General features: G+C 40.0%; 1 protein-coding gene across 13 annotated transcripts in view; it reads right to left on the bottom strand.

Annotated features, from left to right (window-relative positions):
- EVL (Enah/Vasp-like) overlaps positions 1–12,607 on the bottom strand; it is a 180,594-nt gene that overhangs the window by 73,947 nt on the left and 94,040 nt on the right. For all 13 annotated transcript variants that reach the window (XM_072986656.2, XM_078383775.1, XM_072986654.2 and 10 more), the window contains exons 2-3: positions 7,439–7,607; positions 5,394–5,574 (exon numbers count right to left, since the gene is read on the bottom strand). In XM_072986656.2, the coding sequence (XP_072842757.2) occupies positions 5,394–5,574; positions 7,439–7,607 (350 nt within the window). The remainder of the gene's footprint in view (positions 1–5,393; positions 5,575–7,438; positions 7,608–12,607) is intronic.

Below are 12,607 nucleotides of genomic sequence, written 5' to 3'. Positions count from 1 at the left end.
TCATATATCACCTACAGGGCTGCCAAATTGATGCAAAATCAGCAGTCATTTCCTGGCAAGCTAAACTTGTCCAAATGGTCAAAACTATGTTTTTCCCTCTAGTGATGTATGGAAGCGAGAGCTGGACCATAAAGAAAATTGACCGCCGAAGAACTGATGCTTTTGAATTGTGGTGCTGGAGGAGGCTCTTGAGAGTCCCCTGGACTGCAAGGAGAACAAACCTATCCATTCTGAAGGAAATCAACCCTGAGTGCTCACTGGAAGGACAGATCCTGAAGCTGAGGCTCCAGTACTTTGGCCATCTCATGAGAAGAGAAATCTCCCTGGAAAAGACGCTGATTTTGGGAAGGGTAAAGGCAGGAGGAGAAGGGGACAACAGAGGATGAAATGATTGGACAGTGTCATCGAAGCTACCAACATGAATTTAACTAAACTCCGAGAGGCAGTGGAAGACAGGAGGGCCTGGCGTGCTCTGGTCCATGGGGTCACAAAGAGTCGGACACGACTACACAACTAAACAACAGTAAAAAACCTGTCTGACCAGCCTAAAACATGGTGACTCTAAACCAGGGATGTGGTGGCACTAAACCACACTGCATTAAAACTTTCAAAAAAAGAAATCTTGATGAGACAGTATGCTTGAAAAAGTCCTCTGAATCCACCCTTAAAGGTTTCAAGAGCGTGTTCACATTATACAGAAAATTTAACTATCGTGGCTTCAAAATCTTGGAATTTATAATTTGATACTGTACTTAGAATTCTCTGCTAGTTAGCTCTGGTGTGTAACCTGCACTCACACTATGGCAAATAATCTTAACTGCCTCTCCAAACCACAAACCCCAAGATTATGTAGGAAGACAGCACGGCAGGTTGGTATCAAATGGGTATAAACTCTGTACTATAGTTAGCTTAAGATTTACATAAGAAATATATTCTACTAAGGAAACTGTTGCAATGGCACAAACTTAGACTAGCAGAAGTTTCGGTTAACATTATCTCTGCATAAAGTAAACCTTTATTTTCAGTTGAGCAACCCTGAACCTTACGCTCAGCAGAAACAAGTTTCTATTTTAACAGGAACACTGTCATATGACGGCATTGCACGACAAGAAAAAGTAAGAGGCTCTCCCTCAGGATTTTTGTGCGCTCTAGGTTGAATGTCAGGACATTAAAGCTGCTGGGGTGTATGTTGTGGTAGCAGGCAGGCAAGGGAATGGTTGCTGTCAAGGCCTTTAATTATGGGCATGGTGTGTTTTGGGAAAATGGATGATTAGCAAGAAAACTGTCTTGAAGTGCAGATCTTTGAATGGAATGTTGCTACTATGACATAAAGGATCCCATGATTAAAGAATCACCTAAGAGTATTTGTAAGAGTTAATGCTTTTTATTTAAGAGCGTGACTGTTATTTAAGTGAATTTGCAAACACATGATGGTAGTTTCAAAGGAAAAAACAGTCTAAAATATTTGTAACAACTGACAGCACTATCTTAACACTCTAAATGTAAGGCTGGCTGGCACATAACCCTGAGTACATGCTGTTTCCAAAACATTTTCTGGCGATTAAAACAAACAGGCCACACTGGAAAGCACGTCAAGTGCTAAGAATTCTATTTCTCCTATCTCACACCATCTGAAAGATTAATTTGGGCTACATAAGTGGGCGTTTCAATTAAGTAAGCAGTGAGACTGATGCCGCCAACCACTTGACTGAACTATGTAGGCCTTCGAAACACCTAAACATTAAGTGTTAAGAAGCCAATTTGGCAAGCAAACAAATGTTTAAAATAGCACATCCAAGAATATTCTAAATAACTGAAGTGGCCAATTTGATATTCTTCCTTCTTCCTCCAGATTTATGTTAATATAGCACCTTCTATTTTTTGTCTATATCATTAGCAGACTTTCAGCAACATTTAGGGGTTTTCAGGAGTGTGCATTAAAGTATTTGTTTGCTTCTTTGTTCATCTGTTTAGAGTTCTACTAGGAAAAATAACACCTGTTGCCTTTTTCCAGTGAAAGGACAAGGAAAAGGGTTTTTAATACTAATGTCTTTTTATTATTAGCTGCCCTGAGTGCTCTTTTCTTGTGGAAAGGCAGGAAATATATCTAAAAAATAATTAAAGTAGTAAATATTGCAACAATAACCTGGATTTGAATATACACTGGCCAAAATCCTATTGCTTAGTATAGTAAATCACACTAGAGTAGGCCCATTGAATTAAGGGGATTTGGGAGTCAGCTCCTTCATATGTTCTATTGATTTAAATCAACCTACTCTAACTGGAGCGTATAGTAACATAGTAAGTCACAGTTAGAGTTGGCCCATTTGAATCACTGGAATATTCAGAGGAGCTGACTTACCAATCCTCATCCATTCAATGGGTCTACTCTAGTGCAATTTACTATGCTAAGCAGCAAGATTTTGGCCACTGTCTTTTTCTCCTCGTTTGATACAATCATTTTACTTAAGTGATGAAGAAAGCCGTATAGAGTGGTCTTATAGGCCAGATGGGCGGCGTATAAATCAAATACAGTGGTGCCTCGTTTAGCGACGTTAATTCATTCTGCAAAAATCGCTGCAGAACGAAAACGTCGCTATGCGATATTAAAAAGTCCATAGAAACGCACTGAAACCCCTTCAATGTGTTCCTATGGGCTTAAAACTCACCGTTGAGCGAAGATCCTCCATAATGCCACCATTTTCAGTGCCTCTAAAGCCAGGAATCCGTCCCTAAACACAGCGGGCGGCCATATTTTTCCCCAGCGGCCATTTTGAAACCGCCGATCAGCTGTGCGAAAATGGGGGCTTTGCGATGATCGCTTCCCTGCGATCATCGCAAAGCGAAAATACCCCATAAAGAACATCGCAAAATGATCGCTTTTGCAATTGCAAAAACAGTGTCGCTAAGCGATTTCGTCGCTAAACGGAGCGATCGCTAAGCGAGGCGCCACTGTAAATCAAATAAATAAATAAATAATAGAGCAGAGGGAGTGAAATACTTTGACCTTTGGGCCCTAGTAAACGCTCATCCTATTCATCCTTGAAATTTTTTTGCCTTGTTGAATTAAGTTTGACTTGGGCCTTGTAAACAGAGTACTGTACCCAGGACAACTGCAATATGAAAGCAGGATTTGAAGAGTGTTTGACCATTCTACCTTGGGTGGCTGAGTGCTAGGAGCGCATACTTGAAATACAGTTTAATCTGTTACTTCCATCTCGGCTTTCTTGATACATCCAAACCCTCTTCCTGTCAAGGTGTGCATCCAAGGTGGGGGGATACTTAGTGTATTTAATTTTGATTGCTATTCCTCTTCAGGGATAGCTCAGTGGTTTAGGTATCTGGCTGAAGAGCCAGAGGTTGGGAGTTTGATTCCCCACTGTGCCTCTATAATGGGGGCTGGACTTGATGATCCATAGGGTCCCTTCCAGCCCTGCATTTCTAATATATTAGACCGCAAGGCTGCTATTATATCCATTTTGCACTCACAAGACTCTGCCAACTATTAGCCCATGCCTGCACATTATATATACAGTGGTGCCTCCCATTACAACGTTAATTCGTTCCAGCAAAATCGCTGTAGAATGAAAATGCCATAAAGTGAAATTTAAAAGCCCATAGAAACGCATTAAAACCCATTTAATGCATTCCGATGGGCTGGAAACTCACAGTCCAGCGAAGATCCTCCATAGGGCGGCCATTTTCGCTGCCTGTGCAGTGAGGAATCCATCCCAGAAAACAGCGGGGGGCCATTTTGTTTACCCGGTGGCCATTTTGAAACCGCCGATCAGCGGTGTGTGTGTGTGTGTGTGTGTGTGTGTGTATGTGTGTATGTGTGTGTGTATAAAATGTGCAAACATGGCCTAATACAGTGGGGTCTTGACTTGAGAACTTAATCCGTATTGGAAGGCGGTTCTCAAGTCAAAAAGTTCTCAGGTCAAATCTGCATTTCCCATAGGAATGCATTGAAAACCATTTGATCCGTATCTGCTCTTTTCCGTCCATAGAAACTAATGGGAAGCTGTTATTCCGCCTTCGACCACTAGAGGGGGATTTTTCATTTCTTTTTTTCTTAGGTCAAGAAAGGTTCAGGGAAGGCAGGGAAAATAAGTCCAGGCAGTACAGGACCAGGCAGTCCGAAGACTGTCTCCCAATCCACTCTCTAAACACTGGGAGGAGTGAGGAAGCAGACAGGCACCCTTTTCACTGGCCAAAAGTTAACTGAAAGTTCACATTTTGCACTTTCCCTGCCTCCCACGTGGGTTTTTTTCAGTTCTTAACTCAAATCTAAGTATGTAAGTCAAGTCAATATTTTCCTATGAGAGTGGTTCTTAAGTCAAAATGTTCTTAACTCAAGCCGTTCTTAAGTCAAGACCCCACTGTAGTTGGCAGTCTTATGAGTGCAAAATGGATATAATAGCAGCCTTGCAGTCTTAATAGGCCAAGGCAAAGCACACAGGTTCCTCTAAACCTCAAGGAAGAAAAACTGGAAAATATATATAGTGACCTGCAATTCAGCTTCCAACATCCAACCCACAACAAGCCTTCTTTATCCAACAGCCAAGATTCAGTTAATGGAATTCATGAAACAGAACTTTAGACTCCATTTATTATGTAAGTCAATACAATATAAGAACATACCCTACTTAAAACATACACTGTTATAAAGTTTGTAAGTTAGCAGCCCTAAACATGTTTATTTGTTGCCCCATGCTCCCTCCAATTTAAACAGAAGGTGGCTCACAATAAGAATGCTTAAATATCACTGTTTTAAATATCTCCCTGAACTTTGCATCAGTATTGTTTACAGTCAATGACAACCAGTATAGAAATATACAGTAATCTAAAGATTACACTATTTCAGGTTTAACCTTCAGAAGCAAACACACGATATCTGGAAGAAAGTCCAAGACAATCCAGAATGGAACACAAGATCAATTGAACCATCTATTGCAGTTAGATTCTTTCTTTGCAAATCAGCTCAGCCAGAAGATCTATGAAAATCCTATAAACGCTTCGACGCTGCTGCACCAATAATTCGCTCGGCACCTGACATCATGCAGAAACACCTTAGTCCTTTGAAACATGCATTTTTCTTAATGAGGATCACCCCACACAATTATACTATCTCTCCTAAAGCTGAGAGTTTTAATGCAGCATATTGGCTCATATCAATACTTGAAAAGATATTTAACACCCTTCTTGCATACTCATTCACAGGCAAAACTGCCCATTAAAGCTGTTGTTTCTTATAGCTATGAGTGGGATTGTAAGGAAACAATATCCAATATCAATGTGCTGCATGCCATTTTAAACCAGACAGTAAGAGATGCGTGACAACAGAGAAGGCATATAGAAAGTGGGGAAAGGGCAAAGATGATTGATCCTCTTACCTCCATCTTGCTGTGAATTCATGATATTCAGAGCAAACAGCATTGCATTTGAGAACGTGGTTGCTTCTTCCTTACTAGCGAAGTTCAGTCCATAAACCTGCCGTGCGTCACGCCACTGATGGAACGTCGGTGTTGCCTGATTGTACTTCAGGCCTTTCACAATTGAATAATTAATCACTACCTGAAATTGAAATGGTAAGAATGAGGACATGAGAAATAAAGAGAAGAATAAAGGTAAATTATGTTTTAATCAAAGTCTTCTCTGAACTGTTTTATCAGTTAGTATTATTTTTAATGTTAACAGGAGCTGGTTATAAAGATCACATAGCCCCCATTACAACAGCTCTACTGGCTGACAACCCATTTCCAGGTAGAATTCAAAGCGATGGGTCTAAACTATAAAACCCTAAACGACTTGGTTCCAAGCTATCTCAAGGACCACATCTCCCTTTATGAGCCTGCCTGAGGGTGAAGATCACCAGCAGAGGTCTTTCTTGCAGTTCCACCACCCACACAGCTGCATTTCATGGAGACACAGGAGAAGGCCTTCTCTGTCGCTGCTCCCAGACTCTGGAACTCCTTCCCATGAGAGACCAGGCTGGTCCCATCTTTGCTGTTCTTAAGTAAGCAGGAGAAGATCTTTTCCTTAATGACCTGCTGTCTAAGGGACATTTTAAATTAGGATGGTTTATATTTTTGTTATCCTTCATACATTGCTGCCTTGTCGTGGTAAAGGGGCTTGAGTAATTAAGAGAAGCTATGGGTGATGCTGTGCAGGGCCACCCAAGACGGACAGGTCCTAGTGGAGAGTTCCGACTAAACACGATCCTCCAGGAGCAGGAACTGGCAAGCCATTCCAGTATCTCTGCCAAGAAAACTCCATGGACAGAAACAAAAGGCTAAAAGATATGACGCTGGAAGATGAGCCCCTCAGGTCGGAAGACATCCAACATGCTACTGAGGAAGAGCGGATGACAAGGACAAGTAGCTCCAGAGCTAATGAAGTGGTTGGGCCAAAGCTGAAAGAGCACTCAGCTGCAGACGTGCCTGGAAGTGAAAGGAAAGTCCGATGCTGCAAAGAAAAATACTGCATAGGAACCTAGAATGTAAGATCTATGAACCCTGGAAAGCTGGATGTGGTCAAACAGGAGATGGCAAGAATAAACATTGACATCCTGGGCGTCAGTGAACTAAAATGGATGGGAATGGGCGAATTCAATTTAGACGATTATCATATCTCCTATTGTGGGCATGAATCCTGTAGCCCTCATGTGTCCCAGAAGCAAGTTTCCAAGCTCTGATATGAAATTTCTGTCATAGTTCTAAGATTTATGTCCTTATTCAAGAGTGTAAGGATCCTTGAGCACTACTTCACAGTGTAAAGCTCAGGTATAAGTGCAATAAATAAATGAATAAATACCAGCACGCTACGTTAAATAACATACAGCTTAAAGTTACTGTCTTTTTTGACTCACAAGTAAGTGCACAGCGATCTCATGCAGATCAGGCCCACCAAATGTATTTAAGGAGATCGAAAATCTCCCTCACCCTGTTTTTTACCCTAAATTTTATCCTTGCTCAGCACAAGAGCTAAAATGCAGGAGGCTGACTCCATCAGTACGAAGAGAAAGTTTAGTGGAGGATCCGCTAATTTAGTCTTAGTCTTCTATCATTACTCTGGCCATCTCCTCATTCCACTGAGTTCTCTGTGTGTGCCAGAAAACTGGGGGAAAGTAAGGGGTATGATAAAGTAAACACCAGAGTGAAAAGGCACAATGGAGATGCACTGTTCAGCCCTCATTTAAAACCTACAGAAGGTAAAACGAGACCACACCCTTCCTTGAATCTCAGGGCCAATATCCTGGCCAGTGTTTCCAAACAAGACACTATTTTGGTCATTCTGACCATATGCTGGTCCTGTACCTGGTCATGCATTACCATCAGCCCCCCCCCCCTTTTTCTTTTTTGAAAGCATAGAACAGCTGCAGGAGATGACCGCTGCCATTCTTGGCAGAGGAAGACTCTGAAAAGCTACAATTACTCACCTGCTGATCCTGTAGTTTAACTCCAACTACTCTAAATGTGTTACTGGCAGTGTTGTGGTAGATGTTGATTCGGCTGAAGCCCTGCTGTCCAGGCTTGATTGGCACCCATTTCTTACTGGTATCATCATAGACCATGACTGACGCCCGGGCTTGGCAAATACTCTGTTCACTGAAAAAGAAAAAAGGAAATAAAAAAAATACAATAAATGACAAGTCAATGAGAAGCATGAAATGTGTGGTCTTTTATTTTTCCCAGCCTGAAGAGTATGAGGTCAATAAAGTTCAAGGTTTTATTTGCTCAGCATTTTTAAGCAGAATGACATGATTTGTACACTCCAGTTAAATGTGGGTATTAGAACACTGTTATCTTTCAACTTTCATAGTCTTGAAAATTTTGCAAAATAGTTCTTGGTTCAAGAAATAAATCAAAATGCAAGTTTCCTAGCACTGTAGGTTCCATAATCTACCGTGGATGCTTGAAATTGCAAATATGAGGGACTCATATATATCATACAAGGGGGCAAGACAAAGGCTGAAAGAGGGTGCCTTTGTATGCTGTATGTTGTATATAGAGCTGTGGAAAAATGCAGATAAGTGAAACCATGGACACCAATCCCGCAGACAGGGAGATTTTATTGTATTCATTTTGTACACCATTTCTCGCAATTTCTTATGGGAAATTGCTATGGAAAGACTGCTGGCTATGTTAAAAAGCCTGTGTGTTCTTATAGTTCTAATTGTTTGATTAGAGCATGGAAGACTGAAATTAATATGTTACTGGCAGTTAAAGTCCCTGCTGAGTGATAAAATGTGGGGCTGTCACTTTCTCTCACCCAAAATGTCCCAACATGGTTGCAGATAATTATAAAATTAGCCATGTATGTCCTCTCTTCAGCTTAATGGAAGAACAATGGAGTACAAATGCATTTAATAAATAACAAATTACAGTTGTCACTGAAGCCCCAATTCTGAGTCTACTGATGGCAGGAAATCTGGACTGGTAGAGTTCGGTCATCACATAACCATGCCATGATAGATCCATCCTGAGAAGAGTTTTTCAGTAGCTGCTAAATAAACCACTGACATCAACCACACATATTAAACTGGCATCTGTAACACTCCAGAAAAATAATACAGTTGAAAGTCCCATACAATTGCTGTTATAAGTTTTCTTTAATATTGGTATTTTTTTTTTCAAATACAAAGCTAATTAGAAATGGGATACTTCCCACAATATTTGCAAAATTAAAAAAATGTTCCATTCTAATCTACTTAAATGTGTAATACAATGCAGCAATGAAATCCATTAACACACATTAAATGTGCTAATGTGCCATAAAAATGAAAGAGTTGCACATTTCAAATTGGCCCATGGGCAGGACATTAAAAGTCAACCAGAGCAAATAAATCTTGCACAGTGTCCAAAACAATATTACAGCAAACATTTGAAAGAAATAGAATTTTATTCTGCTTTCTTTCAAATTGGGGGAAAAAAAGAGAGAACAATTATGCTGGCAAAATATCTCTAGAAACACCATAGCACCAAATCAATGTGTTAACTTAATGCCAAGCTAGAAGTTGTAGGCTTAGGAAGTGTTTGCACTGAACACATGTAAAGCAATGGTGTAATTTCTAGCAGAGCCGTGGTAGAGCAGAAAGAGGGACAACTGGATTTTTGTCTCTGCCATACATTTGTCTCCCACACAGTCTCTCCCAGGGTAAGTAGGTAAAAAGACAAAATCAAAATAAGGTTTCACCTACCCCTCATCTAACAGTTCAATACAACCTGTGTTCTCAAGAGTGATTTCTCAAGAAAGACACTAAAAGAGAAATAGAACTAGTAGCCGAAGGCTGTATTTAGCATTTTCCTGCTGAAAACCAGCCCTTACAATTCCAGCACTTTAACAAAAGCCATGTAAAGTAGTAATCTGATTACTAAAATATATTATAGATAATCCACCATTAGAAAAGGGATTTCCAATCACATTGTAATTTCTGGTTTTCACGGAAGGAGCTTTTCATATCACCCATATCTGTAAGTTAGCTTATCTCTTGTATTTGGAAATTAGCTTGTTCTGGCTGAAATCCTGTTGCTTACTGTAAATTGCAACTGGAGTAGGCACACTGAGGATATGATGGGTCAACTCCTCCATAACTTCCATTGACTCAATGCAATGCACCTACTCTATTTATGATTTACTACATGGAACATCAGGATTTCAGCCTTTGTTACATGACTTGTCACTAGGAGGAAAGGTGCTCTATTTGCAAGTATGACTGCATAATCACAGAGGTCTGCCTTGTTTCTGGTACACCAGTGAATGTCAGCTTCTAACAAATGCCTGTCTTTAAGGTGTCATTAAAGCATGCTAGCAAAACAGGCCCTCTGCCCTTTTAATAATTTTTCCTCCCTGTATGATTAGATTTAATGTACCAACCGGGACTGTTGGGTGTTGGAATTGGATCACCCAGCCAACCCGTAATCAAGGCACTGCCTGTAGAAGGACCATGACATGACAGAAGAGGATTTTCATGGGCACCATGTCACCAAGGTTACGCGCCAATCAATCCAGCACCCGTGCTAGTAAGCAGCAATAAATAATCAGAGCAGATGACTGGATATGCCTGCAACCTCCCGGAATTAGTTCACACTATTCACCTTTTGAACTATGCCAACATGGCCTGCTAACGCTGTTTTATATCTGCACAGAAAATGGTAGCAGCAGAAGCACAAAAGAGATCTTATTTGTAAATATATTGAAAGGCTTATCGTGGAAGAAGCATGATGTCGGAGAAGGATAATGTTAAAAGAGTGCTCTGATTTGCCGACCAGACGACAATCTAAATGCCTTAACAAAACAGAATAATCTTTGGGCTGTGCTCTCCCTCCCTCTCCCTCCCCCTCTCCCTCTCTCTGTCTGTGTGTGTGTGTGTGTGTGTGTGTGTGTGAGAGAGAGAGAGAGAGAGAGAGAGAGAGAATTATCTTTCTAATGTAGCAGCTGCTCATCAACCATGTTCCCTATGCAAGTCATAAGTGACCAAAATGCTGAGAAACTGAACCCATAGGCCGCATGGATGTAGTGGTGTGTTTTCGACAGGCTGAGAACGGAGAGCAGCATTTCCTGCTTATTGTAACGGTACAGTAAAATATACAGTATGTGTTGCATTACTGCAGATGTCTGGGGGATGGGTGGAAACAACATTCCTTTGAAACTGAAGGTAGTTCTGGCAAATATTGCTAAAGCTATAATCCAGATGATGTAATTCAAAATCCTGCCCTTATCACTTTTAATTTATGTAGCAGAGGCTTACGTATCTCCACGCAAAAGGAAAAAGGCATTACTAGTGCAGTTAATTGAACATTCTTTGCAACAGACTGTTCTAGGTATCATACAAAAGACATTTACATGACATGTTAGATCCAGCTATCATATAATAGTGCATGTCCTAGTGGATATTATTTGATAATAATTTTGGAAACAACTAGATGTGCATTTTAACATTCCATGCATAACCTGCAAAAAAGGGCCTGTCCAGCCAATAAAACAAAGTATTTTTGAGGTAAACTATGGACAATGTCAGCCAAGCTAAAACCTGAAATAAAAAGAGTGTACAGGGCATCCTTGGTCATGAAATGAGTCCATTATACATATGCATATAGTGAACTGAATGCTGGCTCAGTCATGACCCCTATAACTAGCATATACATTTATTAGGGACACTGTCTGCTTTCGAAAAACATCAGTTTCATGCATTGAATTTGTTTGGCTGGATAATTTATTCATGTAAAGCAAAGAGAATTTATAAATTACTATGAGATAAAGATTATATTGATTATATTGGTTTATATTGAAATGTAAAACAAAAAAAATCAATATCAGCATGCATTTTAACTGCAGTTCTCAAGAAGTAGATCATAATCATTTATACAATACTGGAATTGTAAAAAATCAAATTACGCTGTGGTTATACTCTGCATTGAGTAGATAAAGAATATTGGCTAGTAATGGATATATTCAGGATTCTTCTTTGTACAAATAAGTATTGCCGGGAACTGATTATTAATTTTCTTATTGCTATCAGCATCTCCATTGATTCTCACTGTAGATGTGAGATATCTCAGATGATGCCGTCATGAAAAGGCTCAGATATTAAATAAGAGCAAAAGAGAACATTATGGTAGATAATTGGTTTATCAACTGATGGAGTTGCTGTCTCTGGTTCTGGAGTGACCAAAATGCTGAGAATGTTTGCCTTTTTTTGATTTTAAAACATATGGACTGGAATGGCATCTTGAGGCATTTTGTATTCTTTATTTTATGTCATAAAATAAGTAAATATAAAACAAATCACTCCCATTAAAAACAGTTCTTTGAAATTCTGAATTACAAAAATTATCTTTTTGGTAAACTTATGAGAGGATCAATCAGGACCAAGAACAGCTGACTTTGGCATTAAACCAGAAGAATTTAAGGTCCCTCCCCACTCCCAGTGCCCAAGTTTACAGAATAATGACTATAAGGATATTTTCACGTGTGTCTTCAAATCCTCAACTTCAGTATCATCTCTGCAAAAGGTCCTGATAAAGCTTCACATCACAAAGCCTGACAACTTACTACCAGATGCTTCTCTGTACTTGTTTTGAGACTGGCCAGTTTTAGCTCCCATTTAAATTGTCTCTTTGTCTACACACCCCACTTGTAAAATTCCATCGCAAAATGGAGGGACATTGACCGCCTGTGTGAAACGACATCCCTACTGGACATCATAGTAGACTCAATGCACTTGACATCACCTGTGATACAATAAGAACAATCACTTGCCAGTTTTCCAAACTGTGCTCCAAATTATAGGATGGATTTTCACAGCAACACATTACAGTATTGCTCTTTTCATATGCATGAGGAGAGAAAGATATGCTCCCACACTGATGGGATTCAAGGGAAAATTGGACAACCATCTGTTAGGTTTGTTTTGATTTGGGTTCCTGCACTGAGCAAGGGGTTGGGCTTGATGCTCTTATAAGCCCCTTCCAACTCAATGATTCTATGGTGTCTTCCACATAAGAAAGATGCAGTAATGGTTACTGATGGATACGGTATCTTTAAAAGAGAACCAGACAAATGCATAGATTGAAAAGGCTATTCATCAGTATTAGATATCATTGCC

The sequence above is a fragment of the Pogona vitticeps genome, chromosome 1, assembly GCF_051106095.1.
Source record: "Pogona vitticeps strain Pit_001003342236 chromosome 1, PviZW2.1, whole genome shotgun sequence".
NCBI classification, from domain to species: domain Eukaryota; kingdom Metazoa; phylum Chordata; class Lepidosauria; order Squamata; family Agamidae; genus Pogona; species Pogona vitticeps.
Note: the sequence above shows the minus strand (reverse complement) of the source record. Positions and strands in the feature narration are given on the sequence as shown.